This window comes from Prinia subflava, chromosome 21, assembly GCF_021018805.1.
Source record: "Prinia subflava isolate CZ2003 ecotype Zambia chromosome 21, Cam_Psub_1.2, whole genome shotgun sequence".
Taxonomy (NCBI): Eukaryota; Metazoa; Chordata; class Aves; order Passeriformes; family Cisticolidae; genus Prinia; species Prinia subflava.
In genome coordinates, this window is record NC_086267.1 from 830,464 (window position 1) to 855,716 (window position 25,253).

General features: G+C 57.0%; 3 protein-coding genes across 9 annotated transcripts in view; 2 read left to right on the forward strand and 1 right to left on the reverse strand.

Moving 5' to 3' along the window:
* Positions 1 to 3,248, reverse strand: part of FBXO42 (F-box protein 42) — a 44,244-nt gene extending 40,996 nt beyond the window's left edge. The window contains exon 1 of one of the 2 annotated variants that reach the window (XM_063417506.1): positions 3,089 to 3,248. The gene's annotated coding sequence lies outside the window, so the exon portion shown is untranslated. The remainder of the gene's footprint in view (positions 1 to 3,088) is intronic. The other variant, XM_063417508.1, reaches the window with a different exon arrangement.
* A 145-nt stretch (positions 3,249 to 3,393) lies between these two features.
* SZRD1 (SUZ RNA binding domain containing 1) lies at positions 3,394 to 19,946 on the forward strand. 6 transcript variants are annotated; one of them, XM_063417510.1, is made up of 5 exons: positions 3,394 to 3,662; positions 3,807 to 3,963; positions 15,978 to 16,027; positions 16,917 to 17,171; positions 17,954 to 19,946. In XM_063417510.1, exons 1-5 carry the CDS (start codon positions 3,409 to 3,411, stop codon positions 18,054 to 18,056), a joined length of 819 nt encoding a protein of 272 aa, XP_063273580.1. In that variant the 5' UTR covers positions 3,394 to 3,408; the 3' UTR covers positions 18,057 to 19,946. The 6 variants fall into 6 exon arrangements, with proteins under 6 accessions (XP_063273580.1, XP_063273581.1, XP_063273585.1 ...); XM_063417511.1 differs by having other exon boundaries at positions 16,920 to 17,171; XM_063417515.1 differs by lacking the exons at positions 3,394 to 3,662; positions 3,807 to 3,963 and adding an exon at positions 5,341 to 5,467 and having other exon boundaries at positions 16,920 to 17,171.
* Positions 19,947 to 20,695: 749 nt separating this feature from the next.
* Positions 20,696 to 25,136, forward strand: NECAP2 (NECAP endocytosis associated 2). Its single transcript, XM_063417516.1, has 8 exons — positions 20,696 to 20,908; positions 21,505 to 21,605; positions 21,694 to 21,798; positions 22,662 to 22,743; positions 23,203 to 23,311; positions 23,657 to 23,819; positions 23,939 to 24,014; positions 24,309 to 25,136. The coding sequence occupies exons 1-8, from the start codon at positions 20,811 to 20,813 to the stop codon at positions 24,355 to 24,357; spliced, it is 783 nt and encodes a 260-aa protein (XP_063273586.1). The 5' UTR covers positions 20,696 to 20,810; the 3' UTR covers positions 24,358 to 25,136.
* The last annotated feature ends 117 nt before the right edge of the window (positions 25,137 to 25,253 follow it).

Sequence of the window (25,253 nt, forward strand, 5' to 3'; positions counted from 1 at the left end):
AAAGCTTACCCACCTCCAGCCTTAGGAAAATCCTGAATGAATGTTTTCCAACAAAGCCTGCCCTGACGGAACACACAGGGAAAAATCACTTCCCTTGGAGGCGCAGCTCTGTTTACACAGAGAGTGGGAAGCCTTTTCCAGCAGCCCTCGCTCACATCCTGTGGAAGTGGCTGGGATGGAAGCGGGCTGTGCCCAAACCTGCGCCTCCTGGAAGCCCTGGGAACAGAACTCCACGGATCAGCCACGTGCTGGGAATCACAGCCCGACCATCCCCGTGCTCCCACTCCAAACCTGCTGCTGCTGTCGCTCCTGGCAGATGTGCAGATTGCTGGATGTGTTACATTTCCCGGGATAAGGGATGGGATGAGGAGCACACCCCAGCTGTCCCTGGGAGCAAACACCTCTCCAGAAGGCGCCCGATGCAGTGGCTGAAATCCCCAAATCAAAGGTCACACACAGTCAGCAGTGGGAATAAACCAACCCCACCTTCATTCCAAGCCCAGGCAGGGCAGGAACACGTGTCCTGCAGGTGAGCTTCCTTCAGGGGCTGCTCCTGCAGCCAAACGCAGGCAAAACCAGAGTCCCGGGGAATAAAGGCTGAAGTAAACTCCAATTAAAATTTAAAATTGTACACGCTGCCTGTAAAAACCCACAAGAGAAAATGATAAAACCGGAGCCTTTCCAAATCCAACAGCTTCACCTGCCACCCTGGAAAAGCAATGCTGCCTGGGTGGAGCCACCTGTCAGGGAAAACTCCAGGGAGCGCAGCAGGAAAAACACGCACAAACATCCCTGGCACGCCAAAACAACCACGGGATGTGGCTGTGCCGCCGCCTGAGCACGGAGACACAGAACTCCCGAGCACAGGATGGGACCCAACGCTGTGGAACCACACAGTGTGCAAGACAGGCACACCCTGCCTTGGAAATGTGTCCAGGCTGGACGGGCTTGGAGAGACCTGGGACAGGGGAAGGTGTCCCTGCCCATGGCAGGGATGGTCTGTAAAGCCCTTCCAACCCCAGCCCTCCTGGATTCCGTGAAATAGCTGGAATTCTGCTCCCTTCTCTCCCAGCTGAGACACCGAGGAAAGCCCACGCCCTAGGGGGACACAACCTAAGGGAAAAGAGTCCCGGTTTTCAGTCTTTCTTTGGCATCAGCATAAGGAAAAGGAGGGAGAGATGGTGGAGGGAACACCCAGGGAATAAGGAAACCTCCCACTCTGGTTCTTGATCTCTAGAAGGGCCAAGCCCCGGCTGCGGGGCTATGTCACGACATAAAGCACTTTGTCAGGACACGGCAGCACTGCCCCCGAGCCACAGCTTCCCTGGGAGGCTCCGCTCCTGAAGGACAGGTGGGGAAAGGCCCCTTCCCACCCAGGGTGTGGATTTAGGTCAGCAGCTCCTCCACGGGAATTCACTGCAATTCCTGCCCCTTCCAGCCCAGGGGAAGAGTTCCAGCTGCTGACCCGAGCCGGCTCCCAGGGACGATTAAAGCCATCCGAGCACAAACGACATTCCCGGCGATCCCGGGGTTATCCCCCATCCCCGTTCCGCAGACGAGCATTCCCGACTCCCCTTTTGTTCCTGCTCCGAGCATTCCTTAGAGTTCAGGTCATTAACAGCGAGACACCCCGGCCCTGCTCCCGCTCCTCCCGAGAAATGCCCGGCCCCACTGGAAAACCTGACTGGAAAAGCCAAGAGGTTCGGGAGGATGAGATAATGCTCCTGCCGAGCCCTGCAGCGGCTGCTCAGCCCAGCCCCGCCGTGACAAGAACACGATCCCAAATAAAGCCGTGCCCAAAGCCCCGAGCGGACAGCGGCAGCGGAGACAATGGGGAGCGACACCCCAAAGCCCCCGGGGGTGCCGGGCTGGGCACCGCGGCTGCTCCGGCACCGCGATTCCAGACCCGAAAGCAGGGACTGCCACACGCCCGGCACGCGGAGCGAGGGGAGACGCGGATTCACACGGGCAGCGAGCGCAGACTGAGCCTCACCTTTGTTTCCACCCGTACCCAACGCGAGCTGAGGTTCTGGGGGCACCCCCAGCACCCCCCAGCCGTGTCTGCCCCCAAAGAGCTGTGTTTCCCCCTCTAAAAACCACATTTGCCCCAAAAAGCCATGTTTTCCCCCCACAACAAGCTGTTTCCTCCCTGAAGAGCCACGTTCTCCCCGTAAAAGCTGTATTTCCCCCTCAAAAAGCCATTCTTCCCCCGCCGGCACTGCCAGCCTGTGCCTTGGCACTGCCCCATGCCAGCACCGAATTTGGGGGGAAAAGAGCTTTTAGGGGAAAGATGTGTTTTTGGTTTTGGGGTTTTTTTCCCTCTTTTTTTTTTTTTTTTTTTTTTTTGTTTTGTTTTGTTTTGTTTTTTTGTTTTTTGAGGGGGAGAAGCGGCGGGGAGAGAATTTTGGCTTCTTTAGGGGAAGGATGGAATTCTGGGGGCAAACATGGCTTTTAGGGCAGAAACGTGGCTAATTTGGGGAAAACATGGCTTTTAGGGAGGAAAACAGGTCTTAGGAAAGAAACCCGGCTTTTTTGGGGGAAACACGAGGTTTTCTGGGGAAACATGGCTTTTAGGGAGAACATATGGCTTTTCTGGGGAAACACGAGCTTTCTGGGGAAATGTCGTGCTGGGGAAAAGCATGGATTTTAGGGGAGGAAACATGGCATTTTGGGGAAGAAACACTGTTTTCGGGGGGGAAGCTTGGCTTTTTGGGAAAGTAACACGGCTTTCAGGGAGCAAACACGGCTTTTTTTAGGGGACAATAGGGCTTTCTGGGGAGCAGGCTTTGCTTTTTTCACGCCCTGAGGGAGCCCCGGGGCCGCCCTCCCCTCGCACCCCAGAGCTGGGAAGGGGCTTCACCCCTCTCAGAAGGGGCTCAACTCCTCGTGGGCTCTGCCCTCCGCAGCGACCCCTCAAAACGCCGTGAGGGGCTGGGACAGAGGCTGGGACAGGGGCTCCCCCAGCCTCCACCCTCAAATGTGGTCCCCTCCACACCAGGCCTGTCCCGCCCTGAGGGGCCCGTCCCGCCGCCCCGCTCCCCAGGGAGGGGCTTCGCCCGGGCAAGCCGCACCGTGGGGCCGCTCTCACCTGCCGCCGGGCCGGGCCGAGTCGGGCCGGGCCCTCAAGGTTGCGGGCGGCGGGGCCGCTGCGTCGCCCCGGTGACGGCTCCGACCGGCGCCGCCATCTTCCCTCCCCGCCCTCCCGCCGCTGCCCCGGCCCCGCCGGCCGCGCACTGCGCAGGCGCGGGACCGCCCCTGAAATCACGTGATGATGGGGCGGGAATGGGATGGTGTCATGGTCGCGCCATGATGGGAAGGTCAAGTCTTAACTTCGCGGCGCGGCGTGGTGGCCGCCATGTTGGGACGGTCCTGCCGCCATGTTGAGAGAGGCGGGCAGGCGAGGCCGCCATGTTGGGGAGGTCGGCGCTGAGGCGGAGGTGCCTGGGCGGGTCCCGTTCCCTTTCCTGCTCTAGCCCCGCTCTATCCCGATTTCCCACCCTCATCCACAGTCCCAGGAGGCGCAACTGGGGCGCGGGGACCCGCTGTGCCTGCAGGGGTGCCCCTCAGCGCCTGCTGCAGCCCTGCCATGTCCCTGGAGCCTCTGAGGGGAGCCGGGATGTGACCTGTTCCTGGGGGGCTGTGGTGCCCCTCTTCCCATGGAGGTGAGGAAAGGAGGGCGTGCAGCCCATTCCATGGGGGAATATCCCTGTTCGGGGCTGTGTTTTGGCATCAAATCCTGCTGGGGGATTGTGTGGGGACATCATTCTCCAGGGAAGAGGCAATCACTGCCTCCCTTTCTCCCACAGACGCACATCCCACATGGAGGAGCCCGCGCCCTGCCCGAGGGGATGCTCCAGAATCCCTGGAGAGCCGGGATTGCCGGGGAGGAGCCGTGGGATGTCCCAGGTGTTTGTGGAGGGCTGGGATAACCCGGAGACACCCCTGGGGTTTGTCCTCCACCAGGTGAGCACCCTTGGGCTGTGACACAGCCATCAGTGCCACATTCCCAATGGGTTCCGCCCGGGTTTTTGGGATGTTCGGGGTCAAACATGGCTGGGAAGAGGGTTTTTTACAGCAGGATGGAAGGAAACGTCCCAAGAAAACGCCGCTGGAACGCTGGAAGGGATCAAGCCAACCGTGCCAGGCACTGGCTGCTGGAAAACTTGGTTCCTGTTGACTTCTGGAAAAATCCCAGAGGATGGGCAGGAACAGTCCCAGGCTGCTGCAACCTCTCCTCCATGGGCAGCATGCCTAAGGACGGGAAACGCCGTATTCCACCCCGCTGAGCTGCCAAAAGAATTTAAATCCAAGGGTTTAATGCCCCCGGAGCACTGCACAGCCCCCAAATCTCCTCCAACAGTTCCACCTTGGATAAACAGCCCCCCAAAATCCACCTGTGAGGGTGTCCGGAGGTTCGCTGCCCAAATTTTGGGCTTGGAAGAGAAGGGGGAGACTCAGGGTGAGAGCAAACCACAGGGATCAGGATTTCTTTCAGCTGGAGGTTTATTGTGTGATTTTTAGGAATCCGGTCGCCATCTGCCGGCAAACTCTGGCTCTCGGGTGGGATCCTGGGGGAAAAAATTAAGGATTTAAGGGCAGCTTCTGTAACTCCCTGTGTGAAAATCAGGAATTTTTTAGGATGCTGAAGGGGCAGTTAATTTTTGAGCGATAAAAAGGAAATGTAAATCCTACCCCAAAAAGCTTTGTATGGCTTGGAGCTCAAAATGAGAACACTGGAGTGGTGAATATCTTGGATATAAATGAGAAATGTTTAAGAAATTATGGAGTCTTGGGGAATTTTTGATGTTTCTAAAGGCTGGAACTTATCCTTGTGCTCTATAAGACTAGCTTTGTGCTTAAATGAAGAGGCACAAATTGGAGGATGGAAGGACACATGGACATCTGGATGTCTGCAGGACATGGGTTGGTAGCTGAAATAGCCTCAGTTTGGGGAGAGATTTGTCCAATAACCCAAAATTAGGGGGAAAACGCCTAAAATTTAAGAGAAAACACCCTAAAACTAAGAGAAGAGACCCAAAAAGTAATGTAAAATAAAACTATAGAAAAACAAAGACCCCAAATTTAAGAGAAAACACCCCAAAATCAAGGAAAAAGACCTCGAAAATAAGGGAAAATTCCTCTAAGTTGTGGGAAAACACACTAAAATTAAGGTAAAATACCTGAAAGGGAGAACATCTCAAAATTTACGGAAAACACCAAAATTAAGGGAAAACGCCTCAACACTAAAACACCTTCCCGGAGCTCGGTCCTCCCGGCCGCCAGGGGGCGCTGTGGCGCCGCGGCCCCGCCGCCGCTTCCCGCCCTTTCCGCGCGCTGCGCGTGCGTTGCCGGGCGCGGGCCGGCGGGCGACGCGCGCATGCGCGGGGCGCGGGCCCGGCGGCGGACGGGAATTAAAATGGAAGATGAGGAGGTCGCGGAGAGCTGGGAGGAGGCGGCCGACAGCGGGGTGAGGGCGGCGGACCGGGGCGGCGCGGCGGGGCCGGGGGGGCGCGGGCAGGGGGCGCGGCGCCGCCTGAGGAGGCGGCGGGACGCGTCCGGTGGCGCGGCGGCCCCGCGGCGCTGCTAGGCCTCTTAAAGGGACCGCGGCCTCGCTCGGCGCGGGGTACTGCGGGCTGCCCCCAGCCCCGCTGCTCGCCGGTTCCTCATTCCCTCTTCAGGCCCCTCGTTGGGACAGCTCCCTGCCCGTCCTCCGGCACCCCGTATGCTCCTCGGTATCCAAATCCCCCTCGGCCCGGCGGGGCTGCGGCCGGGGCGGCAGCGGGGGCTCGGCGGGGTCGCGGCCCAGCCCCGCACAAAGCTCCGGTAGCCGGGGAAGGTGAAGCAGGAGGGCGGCGAGCAGAGCCAAAATGTGCGTGCCCAGCGTGGCGGTGACCCTGGTGGGGTGCGGGGACAGCGCGGGGACCCGAAAGCCTTTGCCCCTTGATGGGAACGTGCTCCTTCACTCGGGCAGAACGGGGAGAGCCCCAGCCTGGCCCCGTGGAGCTGGGCCCTGCTTTAACAGCGCCTCAGGAGCTGAACCGGCATCGTGTCTGTCACGCTGAGGGACCCCGAGGATTTGTGAGTGCTGTGCTTGCAAATACAGCGACTGTTTCAGCAGGAGTGTGGGCGGGTGCTCGGCGCGGTGCTCGCGGGGAGAGGAAACTCCGCCACGCAAACTCTGCTTTTAGTGAGCTCCTCGGGGTGGTTGGGGATCAGAGGGCAGAGGAGAGGAGCCTCGGTGAGGAGCCTGAACGGGACTGTGGGCAAAGGATTGGGTTACACCTGGCCAGAGCCAGGGGAGCAAAATAGAGCCTGTAACTCAACGCCGAGAGGGGCCGGTGCCAGGCGGGCAGCGCAGCCGCTCGCCCGCCCCTCCTGCCAAGGCCGGGGGCTGCGCCCGGCGGGAGCCTCGTGCCCGGCGCCGGAGTTAATTCCAGCGCTCCTGAAACCGCTCCATGCAGGGACACGGCTGCGGCCTCAGGAGCCGATGACTGTGGCTTTGAGTAATGGTTTAAAATGGTCCTTGTGCTCCAATCCTGCCATGGAGCGTCTTCCCAGTTTGTCCCTCCTGCTGGTACCTCTCAGGTGCTTTTCCTTAGAAGGAAAACCCCCTGTCACTTGTCCTTTCTCACACCCTTTTCCAGTCCAAACTGCTGGTTATTCGTGCTCATAACCTGAATGGTGTTTGTGCTGGTGAGCAGGGAGTTTCCCTGGGGAATCACACAATCCTCAAGGTTGGAAAAGCCCTCCAGGATCATCAAGTCCACCCTGTGCCTCATGCCCACCTTGTCCCCAGAGCACTGAATGCCATGTCCAGGCGTTCCTTAGGCACCCTGCCAAGGCCTGAGCACCCTTTCCATGGAGAAATTCCTCCCAGTGTCCAACCTGAGCTGCCCTGGCCCAGCCTGAGGCTGTTCCTTCTCCTCCTGTCCCTGTTCCCAGAGCCCGACCCCCCTGGCTGTCCCCTCCTGTCAGGAGCTGTGCAGAGCCACAAGGTCCCCCTGAACCTCATTTTCTCCAGGCTGAGCCCCTTTCCAGCTCCCTCGGCCGCTCCCTGTAGGCCTGGCAGGAGGAGCAGCTGCTGCTGCAGTTGTGGGGCTCTGGGTGCCTGTTGGGGCGGCTGGAGGCGGGTGGGAAGCGAGCTGCCTGTGCAGGGTGGGAGAGGGGCAGGGGCTGCCCTGGGCCATCCCTGGGCTCAGGAAGGGGATTTCACTCTGTGCCTGGCAGGAAGGAGCCCTGGAGATGCCCGTGGTGCCCACAGGACACGGGATGCTGAGCAGGGTGGAGTACAGAAGAGCCCAGCCTCCCCTTTTCCTGTGGTTCTTGTGGTCCTGATGGATGCTGGTGCAGCTGGGGACATTCAGGTGTCCCAAAGTCACAGCTACAGGAGGCAGCAGGTGGGGAAAGAGGAGTGAGGGCAGGAGGAGGCTCTGCTGTAGTGACTGCAGAGCCTCCTGAGGGGCAGCTCTGATCTCTGCTCTGTGACCAGGGACAGGACTGAGGGAGCGGCTGGAGCTGTGCCAGGGCAGTTTAGGTTGGGGGTCAGGGAAAGGTTCTTCCCCTGAGACTGCCAGAGCTCCAGGAGTGTTTGGACAGTGCTGCCAGGGATGCCCAGGGTGGGATTGTTGGGGTGTGTGTGCAGAGCCAGGGGTTGGACTCTGATCCCTGTGGGTCCCTTCCAGCTGAAGACACTCCATGGTTCTGTGATTTTCTTCCATCCAAGGCAGCACAAGAGGGATCCCAACATAAAGGCACAAGGCTTGGCAGTCATGGGTGGTGCTCAGGAGGAGGCTGCAATAGAACAGAGACACCAAAGACACTTCAAACACATCCTGTTCTGACAGTGCCAGGACAAGAGGGAATGGGCAGGGTTAGGTGGGATACTGGGAAGAAATTCCTCCCTGTGAGGGTGGGCAGGCCCTGGCACAGGGTGCCCAGAGCAGCTGTGGCTGCCCCTGGATCCCTGGCAGTGCCCAAGGTCAGGCTGGACAGGGCTGGGAGCACCCTGGGACAGTGAAAGTTGTCCTTGCCATGGCAGAGGGGGGCACGGGATGAGTTTTAAGGTCCCTTCCACCCCAAACCAGCTCTGATTCTGTGATGCTGATGCTTCACACTGGTGAGAACTTGAGTTATTTAATTTTTTAGACCCTTCAGCACGTGAGGGAACAGTAGAGATGTAGCAGGAGATCCATGGTGGGTTTTTGGGATACATTGTCCGTGTCCCAACATGTAATTTTTTAGTATTCCACCAACAGGGAAAGCAAATACATGAGGTTTTTAGTTCTGGGGCTTTGTGTTTTTAGTTTTTGGTGGGGCTGAGAACTTCTCCTCAGGGCCTTAAAGAAGGTTTGTCAGCAAGAGGCAGCTCTGGGCTGAGTAGAGATCCTGAGGCCTCATAATTAAAATTCCAGCTCTTCCAAGTCAGGCACCAGGAAAATCTCATTAGGTTGAAGAAAACCCCCCAAAACCTCACACAGCCCTTCTGCTTCGGTTTGGTCACTCAGGGAGCTGTAAAACAAATCCTCAGGTGGTTGTTTAGGTGTTTAGCATGGCTTCCATTTGTCTCTTGGGAATCTGCCACCCCTGAGTGACCACGGCAGGGGGGTGCCCTCTGCCCTGGCAGTGTCCCCTGTCCCAGGAGTCCCAGGGCCACAGGGTGCACTGGAGCTCTGTGGGGGCTCTGAGTCCCTGTCACCTCCCTGGTGTCTAATTAGAGCCCTGGAATGTCCATGGAATGGGGAGGTTTTGCTAGTCCAGGAGTTACAGATGGAAAACCAGGGCGTGAGTAATGTGTGAGTTGTCTGAGTTAGGAGTAAGGGTGGAAAGGGCTTCAAAGGCCAGGCTGGGTCAGAAAACACTAATGGGCCTTAATTCCTGGTTTGTTTTACTGTTGTGTGGCCCAGCTGGAAAACACAAATGAGAGGTCAGTTGGTGACACTCAGGTCTGTTTACCTGGTTAAAGCAATAATTAAATGTTAGATGGGAAGCTGGGCTCCCAAACTGGAGTGTGTCCATGGTCATGGGTGATCCTCAGCTTGGAATTGGTGCTTGACAGGTGGATTCATCGGTTATTCCTTTGCCAATTAAAATTTGAGTGTGTCAGAGTCTTAGTAATTGATTTCAGGTCAGAATCTCCTTCACCTTCATCCCAAGGGGAGAGACAGCTCTGATCTCTGCCCTGTGAGCAGGGACAGGACACAGGGAAGGGCTGGAGCTGTGCCAGGGGGGTTTAGGTTGGAGATGAGGGAAAGGTTCTTCCCCAGAGGGTGCTGGGCACTGCCCAGGCTCCCCAGGGAATGGGCACAGCCCTGAGGCTGCCAGAGCTCCAGGAGTGTTTGGACAAAGTAGAAATTTTGGGGTGTCTGTGCAGGGCCAGGGGTTGGACTCTGATCCCTGTGGATCCCTTCCAGCTCAGGATATTCCCTGGTTCTCTGTAGGTCAAACATTACTCTGGCAATCCAAAACAGGTTAAAAAACACATGGAATTAATCTCCTTGTGTGTCTTTTTCCCCTGGGATTTGCAGATTCCCAGCTGCTGCCTCCAGCCTCCCTGGGATCCCAGCCATGGCTCAGCAGTCTCCAGGAAGGGAGAGCCTGCCCCGTGTCCCGGTTATCGGCCGCTCCGGGGGGATGGGAGCAGCCAGAGGCTGGCAGTGGACTTTGTCCTGGCCTGGGGGCCGGGGCTCGTCCCCCGCTTGTGCTGCAGCGCTCGGGGAGGACAGGTCACCTGAGGTGGCAGAATGTCTCCTGTCTGTCACCTAAATGGACCTGTGAGGGTGGGGCCAGTGTCACCCACCAGCAAAGGCTCCAGGTCACTGGATCTGAAGGTTTCAGCTCCTGTCACTTGGAGCTGTGAATGGGATTGAAGTCCAGCAGAGTCAGAAGGGAAATACTTTGGAGTGTGACACTGTGACCTCCCTCTGCTAATGACTGCTGTGGTCAGAGGCCACAGTAACGAGGTTTGGGTGTGCAGGAGCTGTGTCCCTGAGGAAAACTGGGTTTTGGTGTCAGGGCTGTGAGGGTCATGGAACCAGAATGGTTTGGATTGGAGGGACCTCAAAGCTCATCCCATTCCACATCCTGTCAGGGACACCTCCCACTGTCCCAGGGCGCTCCAAGCCCTGTCCAGCCTGGCCTTGGACACTTCAGGGATCCAAGGGCAGCCACAGCTGCTCTGGGAATTCCATCCCAGCCCCCTCCCACCCTCACAAGGAAGGATTTATCCCAAATATCCAATCTAAATTGTCCCTCTTTAGCTTGGAGCCATTCTGTGTGTCCTGGCCCTCCATCCCTTGTCCCCAGTGCCTCCCCAGCTCTCCTGGAGCCCCTTCAGGCACTGGAAGGGGCTCTGAGGTGTCACTGGAGCTTTTCTTCTCCAGGTGAGCACCCCCAGCTCTCCCAGCCTTTCCTCCCAGCAGAGCTGCCCCATCCCTGGGACCATCCTGGAGCCTCCTCTGGACTCTCTCCCTGTGCTGTGCCAAGGCTGGGGCAGCTCTGCAGGGGGATCTCACCTGAGCAGGGCAGAGGGGCAGAATCCCCCCTCTCCTGCTGCCATCGTGCTGGGATGAGCCCAGGATGGATTTGGACTTCCCACACCAAAAGATTTTGGGCAAACTTGCACCAAATGATGGCTTTAGGTGCTGTAACGGGTCCAAAAACGTCTTAAAACTGGGAATGGAAGTTTCTGTTTGTGCTGCTTGGTGTTGCTTGGGCAGAGGCAGGTTTTTTGTTAAGAAATGGGAAGTTTGGAGGTTGGGAATGGACAGTAGGAAATGAGGGTTGGTTTGGGGATATTCCAGCAAGGGAGAAGGAGCTGCTGCCCTCCTGATGCTTCTCCCACCATAAACATCCATCCTGGGAATGCTGTGTGGCACTGCCAGGCTTGTTCCCAAAAACATTCCCTGTCCTGTTTCTTGTCCCCTGGTGCTGAGGAGCAGGATCTGCCCACGGAGACAAAAACCCCTCGGGGCTGTCCTGGGCCAGGCTCTGCCAGGCCTGAGCATGGCACAGCAGCTGGGAGTGCGAATTAATGCAGCAGGCTGGTGCCCAGCAGCCTCACAAATTGGAATGTTGTGGTAATTAATAGATTAATTTCTCTTTGGAGGAGAGAAATAGGTGGATAACGAGGAGATCAGGGACTGCCCATGTCTGCTCTTTCCTGATGGTGTTTTGGGGAAGCAGTTCCAGATTCAGGTCCCTATCCACAGCACTGGTGACCTCAGATCTTAAAACTTGTCTTACTTCCTAAAGAAAAGAACTCCAAAACCCAGGCTTTGGAGTTTGCCTCTGTCTGGAATTGCCAGAGCATCCATTGGTGCTGTAATGAGCAGACAAGGCCGTGGTTTTGGGAGGATCCAGCTCCAGCCTAAATGTGCTTGTTCTGGGGTTTGACATTCCATGGTATTGGGGTGAGAAGGGGTAGAGGGTTGTGCTGGGAGTAAACACGGCAGAGAATGTGGTTAATGGTTTTCCAGAGCTTTGGAATGTTACCAGGGATCCAGGAGAGCACCAGGACTGCCCTGTGCTCTAGTGGGCATCACCCCTGCAGTTCTGCAGAGGAATTTTGGAGGACTAGGGGGAAATACCGACCTAGTGTAAGTGATTTGTGCGAAGTCTCTGCTCTCCTCACACCTTCAGCTGTGGTCACTCACTAAACCTGGGATAAAAACCAGCCAAAGGTTGTTATCCTGTTATTCCTTCCCTGGATCAGCCGAGCTCAGAGCTGCCAGTGCTCGTTGTGTTTGGAGAGTCCCTGCTGGCAGGGGATAGTGCTCTGTACGTGTCCAGAGCATTGCAGTTATTCCCAAAAGGTTCTTTGGACAACAGCATGGCTGACTCGGGGCCTTGTGCTTTGCAATATTCTGGTTTTGCTTGGGAATGTGCTTCCGTCCCATGGAGGCTCCACAGGGCCGTCCTTTCCTGAAGGACACATTCCTGGGGTGCTGAGGGTCTCCAGCTCACCAGGAGCACTCCCAAGCTATCAGCTTTATGGCTGGGATGGCTCTTTAGGATGCCAGGCCACGGGAATGTGGGATCTGAGCAGCAGCTTCATGTCCTGGGGTCTGTGTCTGCATTCCAGGGGGGGTTATGGATCCTCTTTGCTGTTTTCCTCAGGGGTGGGGGTAGGAAGGATGGCTGTGATGGGGCTGGAGCTCAGTTTCCATGACGTCCTTGTCCACAAATGCAGCCTAAATGTCAGAGAACAGAGTCTCCTTCAGGCTGTTTGTTTGGGTCCTGTTTGGCATCCACAAATAATGACCCTAAAAATAGGTGGGTGAGATTCCTTACAGATCTTTGGGGAGGGGGTTTTGCACGGGGATGTGGACCAGGCTTTGTTTTTGGTGATACAGATAAGTTTGTCTGGGAAGGGGAGCTGGAAGGGCCCCTCAGGTGGTGATAACTGGGGTTTGTCCACAGTGACCTGTCCAGGTCCTCGGATGCCAGATCCAGCTGCCTCTGCAGGCAGCTCATGCCTGTGGTGCTCGTAGTGCCTCTGGCGCTTGCCCTCCGAGTCAGCTCCTAATTTTACCTCCTTACCCACACGGTGACAACGTGACACAGCAGAGGAGAGGGAATGACATCAGCAGACGGATGGATTCGTGCGGAGCAGCAGCAGGGATTCGATTTTAATTAAAAACGAGCACTGCCAAGGTGATTCTGCTTTTAAATTGGTGCAGTGATCCCTGTCACGAGCTGTGAGGCTGCTCAGGGCTGGGGCTGTCTCTGCACGTGGTGTTCAAATGCTCCATTCCTACAATTCCAAACATCCTAGTAATGAACACTGAGTTCCTGGAAAATGTGGAGTCAGTGCCTGTGTTCAAAAGAAAACGCTATTTCTGCCACACCAAGAGGTGTGTGAGGTGGGGAGCTGCTTTTGGCCATCTATTTAAACACAAAGGGAGACTTTTTCTACCTAAAAGTTCAGTGGATGTCTGGAGGCAGCTGGAATCCCCTGAGCAGTGCCAGGAATTCCATGGATCCTGCAGGACTGACAGTTGTTGGGATGGGTTTGTGTGTCCTTGCTGTGCATGGTTGGTTTATTATTCCGCCAAGATCCCTACATGTGGAGGAAGCCTCGTGTTCTGCAGAGAGCACAGTGCTTCCATCAGCTGCTGAGGCTGGAGTTCAGGGAATATTTTAGCTGCTCCTGGCTTTGCTTCTTGTGCCAGCCTGGTGTGGGCACAGGCCCAGGGCAGGGCCTGTCCCCTGTGCTGAGGCATCTCCATTCCTGGGACCCTCGTGGCAAGAAGGACCTGGAAGGGCTGGAGGGTGTCCAGGGAAGGGAACAGCAGGGAAGGGGCTGGAGCCCCAGGAGAGGCTGAGGGAGCTGGAAAGGGGCTGAGCCTGGAGCAAAGGAGGCTCAGGGGGACCCTGTGGCTCTGCACAACTCCTGACAGGAGGGGACAGCCGGGGCGGTCGGGCTCTGCTCCCAGGAACAGGGACAGGAGGAGAGGGAATGGCCCCAGGCTGGGCTGGGGGAGGCTCAGGTTGGACAGCAGGAAAAATTTCTCCATGGAAAGGGTGCTCAGGCCTTGGCAGGGGCTGCCCAGGGAGGTTTGGAGTGCCCATCCTTGGAGGTGTCCAAGGAAGGCCTGGATGTGGCACTTACCGGGCTCGGGACAGGATAGGGATCAGGCCCGGGGTGGAGTCAGTGATCCAAGGTCTTTTCCAGCCTCCGTGATCCCGTGTGGTCCTTGGTGAGGAGCTCCCCAAGCACGGAGCAGCTGCTGAGTGTGCTGGTGCTGGTTTATGATCCAGGACCATGTGTTTGCTCCCTGACCACCGGCAATCCTGGGCCTTTGGAGACAAAGACACCAAGAATTTTGCTGGAAATGACCTGGGGGATTTTCCAGAGTGGGAAAGAGTGAAATGGTCTGTAAAGCAAATGTGATGGTTTTGAAGGATTCCTTGGAGTAAGTTTTTGTGTTGAGCAGAGTATAGAGCTTCGTTTTGTGGCCGGAGCGTCCGGGGCGCGTGGGGATGAGCGGCGCTGTCCGGCAGCGCGGGGGCCGGTGACAGGGACACCAATCGCCTGCTCTCAGGTGCTGAGGTGGAGGTGACGCTCTGCAATTGCAGCATCTCATGTTCAGACTGCAGCTGCAGCCCTGGGGCTCACCTCAGAGCCACCAGCAGTGCAGGAATGTGACTTTTGCCAAGGCCACCTCTCCTCTGCCGGGAAGGAGGATCAGAACAGAGCCTCCCCCAGGGCTGCTGTGTGCCTTGTGACACCTCTGTGCCCACAGTCCCACCTGAGGGCTCAGCAGCCCTGTTTTGAATGGAGTGAAATGATTTGAGAAGCTCCTGAATGTGTTGTCCCCCCACTTCCACCTCGTTTTCCTGTTGTCTCTCTCCCCCATGCCCTGAAATATTTAATAGGGGATATTCCAGGAGGGCCTGGGAGCCATGGTGAACTCTTGGAGGGTGAAGATGTGGTTTCAAGACCATGAGGTCACCTGGGCTGGCTCAGTGAGGAACCAACCCCTTCCCCTCAGTTCAGCTTCCATCGTTTTCCACCAGCTGCTGCACAACATCTCCATCCTCACGGGATATCCACCTCCCTGCTGCCTGTTCCCGTGCGTCTCTCAGGGGGCAGGAGGCAGCTCATGCACATTTTCCTCTCCCCTGAGCAGTGCTGGAGTGGGATTTTCCTCCCTCCCAGTCCCCTCGAAGAGGAAGGAAACTGCAGGTGTTTGCCCTCCCCAGGAGACTCTGGCTGGGACCTGCCTTGTGAAGCTCTGCCTGGTTTTGTTACCTCCCAGGACAGGGTTGGGTAGGAAACTCAACCGCCCACCCACCCTTTATCTTCCTGAAATGATTTATTCCCTTCTAGGTGGAGGCTGCCGTGGCCTGTATGACCAACAGCCAACACTGTGGTTTGGCATCTTGTAGTGACTTGTGCTCCTTCCCTGCTCACAGGGGCAGGGAATTTCTGTCCAAACCCGTTCCTTTCCCGAGCTGTGCCCGCTGTGGTTCCTGCTGGCAGTGTGGGGAAGCAGCCAGGCCTCAAAGTAGAGCAGCTGCCTCCTGCCAGAAGTTTGGAATTTCCTTCTGTAGTGCCAGTTATCAGCTGGCTAAAGTAGGACACTCTCAGGTAGTGTTTTCCCCCTTCCTTGATGATTAAATCAAACACAAAAAGCTGTTTCGGAGCCTCTTCTAACAGAGCTATTGCGAGGATCTAAAAATACTGGCGGGGTTGGGGCAGGTCACCCTGCAGGAGGGTTGAAGCCTGGCTTGGTTCTCCTTAGCTGAGTTTCTCTGCGTAATCGCTCCTGTTGCAACACCTTTGCTGAGGTGGATGCCAGCGCTGGGCAGAGGCTGACACGCTCAGGCCCGGCTGTGGGTGATTAACGCGTCTCTGCCCATGGGTGACTGCAGCGTGCGGAGAGGCACGGAGCACACAGGGAGGCTCCCTGTGCCCCTGGGGCAGGGCAGGGCCTTCTCCTGGCAGGAATGTGGCCCTGCCGGCCAGCCCTGCCCACGGCCGGGGGCTCGGGGCTCATCTCCCCCTGGAATGGCGCCCGTGGATCGCTGGAATTGCCCCGGCCGCCGCTGCTGCTCTGCCCGGCAGGTTTGGCCTGGTCCTCGCCTGGATCCAGGAGTACCTTGCTGTGGAACCCCGTGGGGTTTTACCCTCAGAGGGGTTTTTGTGCCAGCTGACGCGGTTAAAATGAGCCATGGGCACCCCACACTGGATCCATGGCCTGCTGTGGGTGTGCTCCTGGTTACAGCAAAATACTCGTGCTGGTTTTGCTTCTCTCATGGGTTATCCAGGGTGGCTTGGCTTTTCCCTGCCTCTTGATTCCCAAGTCATCCTCAGAGGGAATCGCACACTCCCTTCCCCCTTTATAGATCAGTATTTGGAAGAGCAGAATTTAATGTGTGTGCCCAGACAGGCTCAAATTCCAACCTCCAAACTGAGATTGGTCTTCATTTTATTAAAAACTCTGTGTGTTTACTTTTCTCTCCTTCTTTTCAAGGAAATAGACAGACGGTTGGAAAAGAAGCTGAAGATCACACAGAAGGAGAGGTAAAGTCCTGATTTTCCTGAAGTGCTATTTGACAGCCTGGGGAAGGGGAACAGTGGGGAAACAGCTTCAAACTGAGCAGGGAGCACTGCGTTGGAGTTGGGAATGAGGGAATCCCTGTGTCCGTGCCACTAGGTGGCCCTTTGGAGCCGTGGCAGGGCAGCAGAAAGCTTCTGAGAGTGGTTTGATTTCAGAGCCAGCTCCTCCAGCTTGGGGGAAGCCGTGTCAGAAAGAGGCACTCAGGGATGACATGGGTGAGTCAGGTAATCCCAGCTCCTGGATTGACTTGCTGTGTCTTGCATCAGGGAGAATTTCTTTTCCTGCTTCCTTTGGGTCTGGGCAGTGATGTGTTATTTTCTCCTACCAGAAATGTTTTTAATCACTGCTGACAAGTCCTTTGTTGTTGGGTTTTTTTCCCCTTTGATTATTAGAGAGTCATGGGATTTGTCCTCTGGGAGTTCCACGCAGAAAAGGGACTATAAAACATTCAGATGCTGAGCTGGGGCCGAGGCTGCCTCTGAGGAGTGAAATGGCAGGGTTGGAGTGACAGGCTGGGTGTCCTGGTGAGAGGAGCCCTAGAAGTCCTTGCAGGGAATGAAATCAAGGTGCTTATACCAATATCTTCGACTAGAAATGCTAAAAATTTACCCAGTGTCTGTTCCCTTTCCTTCAGTAGAGTTTAATGGTGTCAAACACAGCAGGGACTGATTTTTCCATCTCTTTCCGAGCTAATGCACTGCTCTGGTTTAGAGTTACAACTATAACGAGGTCTTTAATTATTCCAGGCTGCTCTTAATCACAGGAGTGTCATCTGAGCACGAGGAATTCACACGCCGGGCAGAAAACCCCCTTGGAAAACACGCACCAACCCCATGTTTTTGTTCCCCACAGCAGAAAGTCCAAATCTCCTCCCAAAGTGCCGATTGTGATCCAGGACGACAGCCTTCCCGCGGGGCCGCCGCCCCAGATCCGCATCCTCAAGCGCCCCACGACCAACGGCGTCCTGAGCAGCCCGCACTCCGCCAGCCGCCCCGCCTTCCCCGTCAAATCGCTGGCGCAGCGCGAGGCCGAGTACGCCGAGGCCCGGAAACGCATCCTGGGCAGCGCCAGCCCCGAGGAGGAGCAGGAGAAGCCCATCCTGGACAGGTGAGAGCAGCCCCCGGGCTCCTGGGGAATTCCTGCCTGGCACCAGCGGGGATGGGCTCCTTGGGGAGTGCGGCCGGGCCAGCACAGAGAGAGGAGGGCCCTGTTAGCAGAGTCTCAGCCACAAGGAGTGAGGGGAGGTGCCTGGTAAGGCCATAAATCATGGAATCACTGAGGTTGGAAAAGCCCTCCAGGGTCAGAGAGTCCAGCCATTGACTGGCACTGCTGTGTTCCCCATTAAATGTGTCCCCAGGTGCCACGTCTGTGCGCCTTTGGAACACTTCCAGGGATGAGGCAGCCACAGCTTCTCTGGGCAACCTGTGCGAGGGCCTGCCACCCTCACAGGGAGGAATTCCTTCCCAATACCCAACCCATTCCTGCTTTCTGGCGGTGGGAATCCATTCCCCCTTGGCCTGTCTCTCCAGGCTCTTGTCCAGAGTCCCTCCATCTTTCCTGTTGCCCCCTTCAGGCACTGGAAGGGCACAGTTAGGTCACCCCAGAGATTCTCTCTTCTAGGCTGAGCAATCCCAATTCCCTTAGCCTTTCCTCACAGCAGAGCTGCTCCATCCTTCTGATCACCTTGGCAGGCTGCTTTGGACTTGTTCCACATCCTTCCTCTGCTGGGGACCCCAGAGCATGTGGCAGCGTTTCTGTGGTGCAGGGGTTTCCCAACAGCACTTGGAATGCCACCCCTCATTCCCTCACCCCCACTCCCGGTGTCCCCGCGGGCCCGGCCGTGCCCCCGGTGTCCCCGTGGGCTCAGCCGTGCCCCTCTGTCCCCACAGGCCGCCGCGGATCTCGCAGCCTGAGGACACCCGGCAGCCCAACAATGTGATCCGGCAGCCGCTGGGCCCCGATGGCTCGCAGGGCTTCAAGCAGCGCAGATAGAGGCGGGGGCGCCGTTCCGCCGGCACGGACACGCGCACCCGGGCCAGGGGACGTCCCGGGGTGATTTGCACTGTGACCCTTTTGCTCTGCCCACTGTGACCTTCAGCCCCACGCACTGTGACCTCCCCTCTGCACCCACTGTGAGCGGCGATCCCAGCAGGGCCGTGCCACGGCCGCGGGACTCGAGGGGCCGTGCCGGACTCGGCCGGGCGCAGGGAGTTGTGTGTCCCACTCGGGTCGGAGCGAGCGCCAGCAATAACGTTCGTTGTACTCGAAACCCGGCATTTAAGGAAAAAAAAAAGATGGGAAGCCTCCCCAGCCACGCATGTTGTCCTCATCACTTCCAGAACGAGTTCTGTTTCCAAGGATTTTAGGTTCTTTTATTTGGTTTTCTGTTTGTTTTCTGTATCTCGGATTGGCGGAGTGCATGGGAAGGGTCTGAGCCGTTTGTTCGAATCCAGAGAGATAGCTGAGTGTTCAAAAGGGAATTCCAATGGATTTCCATGAATGTGATGGCTCGGAGATGACAAGCTCACGCCTCTCCTCCATTTCCACTGCCATGGAAGCGAACTCTTGGATACCCCCAGATACCTCAGAGCTGGACCCAGTTCACATCTTGCTCCTGTTAAAGCTTGCCTCCGATTCCCTGCTGGCTTTGAGGAATAGCCTAAGGTACATTCTTTCTGGGTTCTTTTGTATGTGGGGAGAAGGGAATGCAGAGTGACCCCATGCCTGCCGTCTGGCCAGGGAGGGCCGGGCGGTGAAGAATGAGGGAGATGTAAGGAGGAGAGGCTCCGGTGCTGCTCCGGCTGTGATGTCGGGCAGTGGCAGATCCCGAGGCTCCGGCCCCGGCGGTGCAGGGACGGTACGAGCTCTCCCGGAATGGCAGAGCCGGGAACCAGACCAGCCTTGGAGAAAGCCTGGATGATCCCTCCGTCTCCCTGGAGGCAGCGAGGCTTCAGGGAAGGGGTCGTCCTGCTCCAGCTCCCGGGACGAGGATGGGGAGGCTGCTGCTTCTGAACGGAGATGTTCCCCCTGGATGAAGCTGAGGATCACTCGGTATCAAGGGATTGATGAACACTAAATGCTGTCCTGGGGTGCCAGGATCTGGAAACCCGTGTGGTTCCCGACGGATTCCTGCATCCGTGTGCTGCCTTCAGTAGGTTTGAGGGGAACGAGCCAATCTTGATGTGCACAAAAAGCCCTGTGTGGAAATGAGGCTGAAACCCCACAGAAACGGGAAAATAGAAACTACCTGTGTATCCCATCTGCTGGAACCTTAATGAGCTCCTGAAGCTGTTCCAGGAGGGGCGGGATTCCCCGGGATTCCCCTGGGATTCCCCCTGGCATCCTGGTGACTTGTGGAGGATCTCGCTCATCCCCATCAGGCTGGGGGCCAGGATGAGCTGCGGGAGGGAGCAGGAGGGAGAAGGACATCAGCAATAACCGTAGTCACTGCGCCTTTCCTTAATTATTCCTAAAAATAGCATTGAATAGCCAAAAACCTCCCAAATCCACCGGATTTCTGGTGCAGCCGGTCAGCGCCGCGTGGCCGCCTCCTCCGTGTTGGGCACCGAGGTTCCAGCTCCGGCATCGAAATCCCCTTTTCCAGCACTGAAATCTCCTGGCTGTTCCTGCTGCGTCCCGGTGCCAGGACACGATGCCCAGGACACGGTGCCGGGACACGATGCCCAGGACACGGTGCCGGGACACGGTGCCCAGGACACGTCCCGCCCGCGGGCAGGGCTCGGCGGCGTTCCTGTGGGAAGAGCCTTCATCCCGAGGAGGGGGAGGATGGACGCGGCACCGCGTGTTTCCGCCCCTGAAAAAACGTGCGCCGGAAAGAAAACGTTTTATAAATTGTATTTTAAATAAATGTCTTTAAACTTTTCACGGCTTTATTACTCCCTCCCTTCATCCCTGTGTCTGCCAGGGGCAGCTTTTTGGTGGCAAGTGCCTAAAAATCTGCCAGGAAGGTAAAATCTGGGAGCTTTTGCCCGTAATTGTGCTGTTTTTACCCAAAACCAGGGGATTTTACCCCCTGTTTAGGATGGTCCAAGGAGGGTGGGAAGGGCAGTGCTCCAAGGGAAGATGTGAATCCCAGATGTGGATGTGAGCGCTGCCTCTCTCTGGAGGAGAAGCAAGCAAATCAGTTAATTAAATTAATTTAATCTAATGTGATAATTTTGCTGCTCTGTGCTGGGCTCACCCTGGATGTTGTGTTCCAGAGGTTCTTGGGGTGAGGAGTGCGGCAGCTCCCACAGCCCCCGGCTCCCTTGGAATTCTGATAATTTTTAACTATTTATTTATAATAGAAATCATGTAAACATAATATATTATATTATATTAATATATAATATAGAAATAATAGTATATTAATATAGAAGAAACTTATAACAATTATATATATGATACAAGCCAGTATCTAATACATCTATTTTACATATCATATAAATCTTATAGAACATTTAATACTATAACACATAACACTCTAATATAAATAAATCGAGACAGTAGACTGCGCTATCTGATTTATAAACCCAGTGAAGCCCGGGAGTTTGGTGCCTCGGAGCCCGGAGCCGGTTCCAGTTCCCGCAGCGCCCCGCGCGCTCCTCCCGCCCGCTAGGGGGCGCCGCGGCTGCGGAAGCGCCTCTGTCCGGCGGGCCCCGCCCACGGCGGCGCGGCCGCGGAGGCAGCCGGAGGCACCACCGAGGTACCATCGAGGCGTCGCGACAGAGCGGCGGCGGGGCCGCGATGGCGGCGGAGGCGGAGGAGTACGAGTCGGTGCTGTGCGTGAAGCCGGCGGTGCTCGTGTACCGGGTGCCGCCGCGGGCCTCCAACCGCGGCTACAGGTGGGGCCCGCGCCCGCCCGCGGGGTGTCAGCGCCTGCCGGCCTGGGGGGCTCGTCCCCTTCTCGTGGGGTTTGTGGGGGTCCCCTGCTCATGAGGTGTGTGGTGTTTGTGGTTCCCAGGAGGTGTTTGGGGTCTGTCCCTCCCGTGGGGCAGCCAGAACTGCCCCTCACGGGCTGTCTCAGCCCTTCCGTGAGGAATCAGCCCCCCGTGGCTTCTCCCGCCCCCCGTGGGGTCTCTCCGGCCCCCATCCCCAGGGGTGTCTCCATCCCCCGTGTGTTTCGGGGTTCCCACCCCGTGAGTCCCCAGCCAAAGCCTGTCCTGGCACAGCCGCCTGTCCCTAACGCAACTTTGGATCTGGAAACTCTGAGAAAGGGAACCGAAACCTCCCGCGCAGCTCCTGCCTGCTCCCCGCCCAAACCCTGCAGCTGTTTTGGGGTGAAACGAGACATCTTGTGACAAATCCCCTCCCACGCCCCCCGCCCTGACCCCGTTACCGGCTGCGGGAGCTCCGTGGGCGGCCCGGGGCAGCGCTGGGGGCCGTGGGCGGCCCGGGGCAGCGCTGGCACACGGCCTCACACTCCCTTCCCGCTTCCCAGAGCCGCGGAGTGGCAGCTGGACCAGCCCGCCTGGAGCGGCCGCCTGCGGATCACGGCCAAGGGCAGCACGGCCTTCATCAAGCTGGAGGACAAGACCTCGGGTGAGGGGGGATCCCGGGGCCCCGCGGTGCGGGGAGCCGCGGTGCGGGGCTGAGCCCGGCCTTACCCCGCCCCGTGCCTCTTTTCCAGGAGAGCTGTTTGCCCAGGCTCCTGTGGAGCAGTTCCCCGGGATCGCTGTGGAGGGCGTGACGGACTCCAGCAGATACTTTGTGATCCGGATTGAAGATGGGAACGGTGCGTCCCACACACCCGGGGACCCTTCAGAGCCCTCGCTGCTCCTGTTCGGGAAGAATTTCTGCTTTCCACGGCAGAATGTTCCCTGCACAGGGGGGCAGAGGGAGGAACTGCCTCCCTCCCACGGCTCTGACCTTTGCCAGGAACAAAAACACTTGGGTTTGGCTGCTCTGCGTTGGCAGGAGGATGCAGGAGCATCCCCCTACTGCCAGTTAATTAAAAAGCTGTTTGTACTGAAGTTGTAGGTGCAGCCAATGAGGTGAAACACCTGGAGATGTCTTTGGAGAAGTGAAGCCTCTAACTGTGGCCTTCCAGTCCCTAAAGGGGCTCTAGGAGAACTGAGAGGGACTTGGGACAAGGGCTGGAGGGACAGGACACAGGGAATGGCTTCCACTGCCAGAGCACAGGGTCAGATGGGATACTGGGAAGAAATCCTTCCCTGTGAGGGTGGGCAGGCCCTGGCACAGGGTGCCCAGAGCAGCTGTGACTGTTCCATCCCTGGCATCCCAAGGTTGGAAGGGGCTTGGAGCCACCTGGGACATTGGAAAGTGTCCCTGCCCATGGCAGGGGTGGAATGGGATGGGGTTTACAGTCCTTCCAACCCAAACCATTCTGGGATTCTGTGATCCGCAGTCCTGTGGCTCAGTCTCCAGTGTCCCTGCTCCCTCTGGAGGCAGTGCCAGGCATGGGGATGTGCAGGATGGAGCATCCCATCCCCATCCCCATCCCCATCCCTACCCCATCCCCATCCCCATCCCATCCCCATCCCCATCCCCATCCCCATCCCCATCCCCATTCCATCCCCATCCCCATCCCTCCTGCCCTGCTGAGGATCCCAGCCCTGACTCCTCCTCCCTGCCCAGGCCGCCGGGCGTTCATCGGGGTCGGCTTTCAGGACAGAGGGGATGCCTTTGACTTCAATGTGGCTCTCCAGGACCACTTCAAGTGAGTTTGTGCCTCTCCTGTGTCCTCTCAGCTCTGTTTTTGGCAGGTCTCCTCCAGGAGTGGTGGAGAAGTGGGAGCTGGGATGGGCAGGTGTGGGGAGAAGAGGAAGAAACTCGCAGCTCTTCCTTTCCAGGATTTCCCAGCCTGGCTCAACAGCGTCCCAAATTCCCAGTCCAGATTCCCTGGTTTAATTCCTCTGCTTCCTGTGTCAGCTGTAAGGGGCTGCTCTGAGGGGCTGCTCCAGCTGCTGGGAGTGGTGGGGCTTTGGGGAGGGGTGGACGTGGGCTCCGGCACCTGGGAATCATCCCCTGGGTGCTGCCTCAGGTGAGGTCTCTGTTCACACCGTGGCCTTTGCAGAGCTGCTGCCACAGAGGGGATGATCCTGAGCAGGATTTGTGTGTCTGGGGGAGCCTGGGGCGGGCTGTGACGTCTCCTTTTCCATGGATTTAATTCCCGCAGGTGGGTGAGGCAGCAGAGCGAGCTTGCCCGGCAGGCCCAGGACCTGGAGCAGGGACCCAAACTGGATCTGGGCTTCAAGGAGGGACAAACCATCAAACTCAACATCGCTGTGAGGGCCTTTCCCAGCTGATTCCAGCTTCTCCTTGGGGTGGCACGAGGAAGCAGCAGCTCCTCCCTGAAATCCCTGGGCATGGGCTCAGGACAGAGCCTGTCAGGATAATGCTGCCTGCAAGGATTTGCAGGGGGTTGTGGTGCAATCAGTCCCTGCTGCCAAAACCAGGCCTGTGGGATCTGGGGGTAGAAGCCACCCCTGGTGTGACCCCTTTTGTGCAGTTGGATGTTGCAGCAGCGCAGGATTTTATTCCCAAGTTAAAACAATTTGGCTTCCAGGGTTTTCACGCTCCGGCTCTGGATTTAAATGTGATCCCACCCAAACTTCCTGCTCTCCTTTCAGAACATGAAGAAAAAGGAAGGAGGGACAGGGAGCACCAGGCCACGTCCTGCAGGGCCTGGGGGCCTGAGCTTGCTCCCACCACCCCCCGGAGGAAAATCCGGCTCTGGAGAGCGCCCGGCCCCGCTCTCCACGCCCGCCCAGCTCCCGGGAACCCCCATCACAGGTCTGTGCTCACACAGAGCTCCTGAGGGGCTGCTTCATCCGTCAGAGGGGGGAGTCTGGGAATGAGAATGGGAAATCACCCCTGCTGCTTTGTTTTCTCTCTTCTCAACGTTCTTACAGACTCCCTGTTGTCCTGGCCTCAGCCAAATGCTGCTCCTGCTGCTGATGTCTGGGGAGACTTTGCCAAAGCTTCGGGGTGAGCACGAGAGGGGTTTGGGGGGGATGTGGATGCCCCAAAACTGTCTGGTTTTGCTGGAAAACCCCGCTGGGGTGGGGGCAGTGCTCCATCCAGCCCCAGCTTTGGGATTCAGAAGTGGCTCTGGCTCTGTGCTGCCAATTCCCTGAGCTCAGATCCACGGGCACTTCTTGCTCTGCTGCTCCAGGAGAGTTTTTGGGGTGGTCCCGTATGTCCCATTTGCAGCCCAGTTTCCTCCCTGGATGCCTTTACCGTTTCTAAACACTCCTTTTTCCTGTTTTTCCCTCTCTCCAGGTCGGCTTCCAGCCAGGCTCAGGGGAGCACTGGCTGGGTTCAGTTCTGATCCCGGCCTTGATCCGCTTTTCCCCACGTGCGTGCTGGGATCCTCGAGATTCCTTTGGGACCAAAGAAGCAGCCTCAGGACCATCACTCCTGCCCTTCAATCCTGCCCGGTGTGGAAATGCTGGGATAGGTGCTGGAAACAACCAACCATGTGCCTTAAAACACTCCACAGCCTGGGCCTGCCACATCCATCTCCCCTGACATGGGAGACCTTGGAGGAAAGGGAAGAACACCAGGTCCATCCCTCTGCCTTCTCCTCGTGCTTTTGGGCTGGATCAGTCCTTCCCTCAGTGAGGAGTATCCCCTGAAGCTGTCCCACCTCCCAAATCCTCACAAACCTTTCCCTGCCAGGATGCCAAGCACCGCCTGGATTTTTTTCTGAGCACTTAGCCAGGATGTGGGGAGCCTGATCCCGGCGTTTCCATGCTGAAATTCCTCATTTCTTACTCTGGGAAGTTTGTTTAACTCCTCCTCTATTTTGAAGACATGATTTTTTACTCCTTTCCATGGACATTTTATTAAGGACAGAATATTGTCAGGCTCTTGGACAGAGCTGGGTTGAGATTCCTCTTGAAACAAATAAATATTTTCTTACCTATTTATATTAAGGCTTTTCCGAGTACGAAATCTCACTTATTTTTATCCAGCCTTTTGGATTTTCCTTTCCATTTCCAACTGGATGATGGGCATTTTGCTTTCAGAGCTTTCCCCTGGGCCTGGCAGCAAACCCAGGTGAGAATATAACGCTTGCAAGTGAACAATAAAATGATTTTGATGCCAGACTGGAATTTTTTTCCTCCCCTGGGCGGGCTCGGAGCAGCAGGGATGAGCTTTTGTGATTCCCATTCCCTGCCTGTGCCGAGGGAATGGGATTGGACACGAAGCACAACAGATCCT

What these genes read in the sequence shown, in the direction of transcription:
- SZRD1 (XM_063417510.1), top strand. Translation starts at nt 3,409, where the DNA reads ATGTTGGGGAGGTCGGCGCTGAGGCGGAGGTGCCTGGGCGGGTCCCGT. An exon ending in GTGCCCCTCTTCCCATGGAG is followed by an intron (nt 3,663 to 3,806) that starts GTGAGGAAAGGA and finishes TTTCTCCCACAG; the next exon opens with ACGCACATCCCACATGGAGG. An exon ending in TGGGGTTTGTCCTCCACCAG is followed by an intron (nt 3,964 to 15,977) that starts GTGAGCACCCTT and finishes CTTCTTTTCAAG; the next exon opens with GAAATAGACAGACGGTTGGA.
- NECAP2 (XM_063417516.1), top strand. Translation starts at nt 20,811, where the DNA reads ATGGCGGCGGAGGCGGAGGAGTACGAGTCGGTGCTGTGCGTGAAGCCG. An exon ending in GCCTCCAACCGCGGCTACAG is followed by an intron (nt 20,909 to 21,504) that starts GTGGGGCCCGCG and finishes CCCGCTTCCCAG; the next exon opens with AGCCGCGGAGTGGCAGCTGG. An exon ending in GCTCTCCAGGACCACTTCAA is followed by an intron (nt 22,744 to 23,202) that starts GTGAGTTTGTGC and finishes TAATTCCCGCAG; the next exon opens with GTGGGTGAGGCAGCAGAGCG.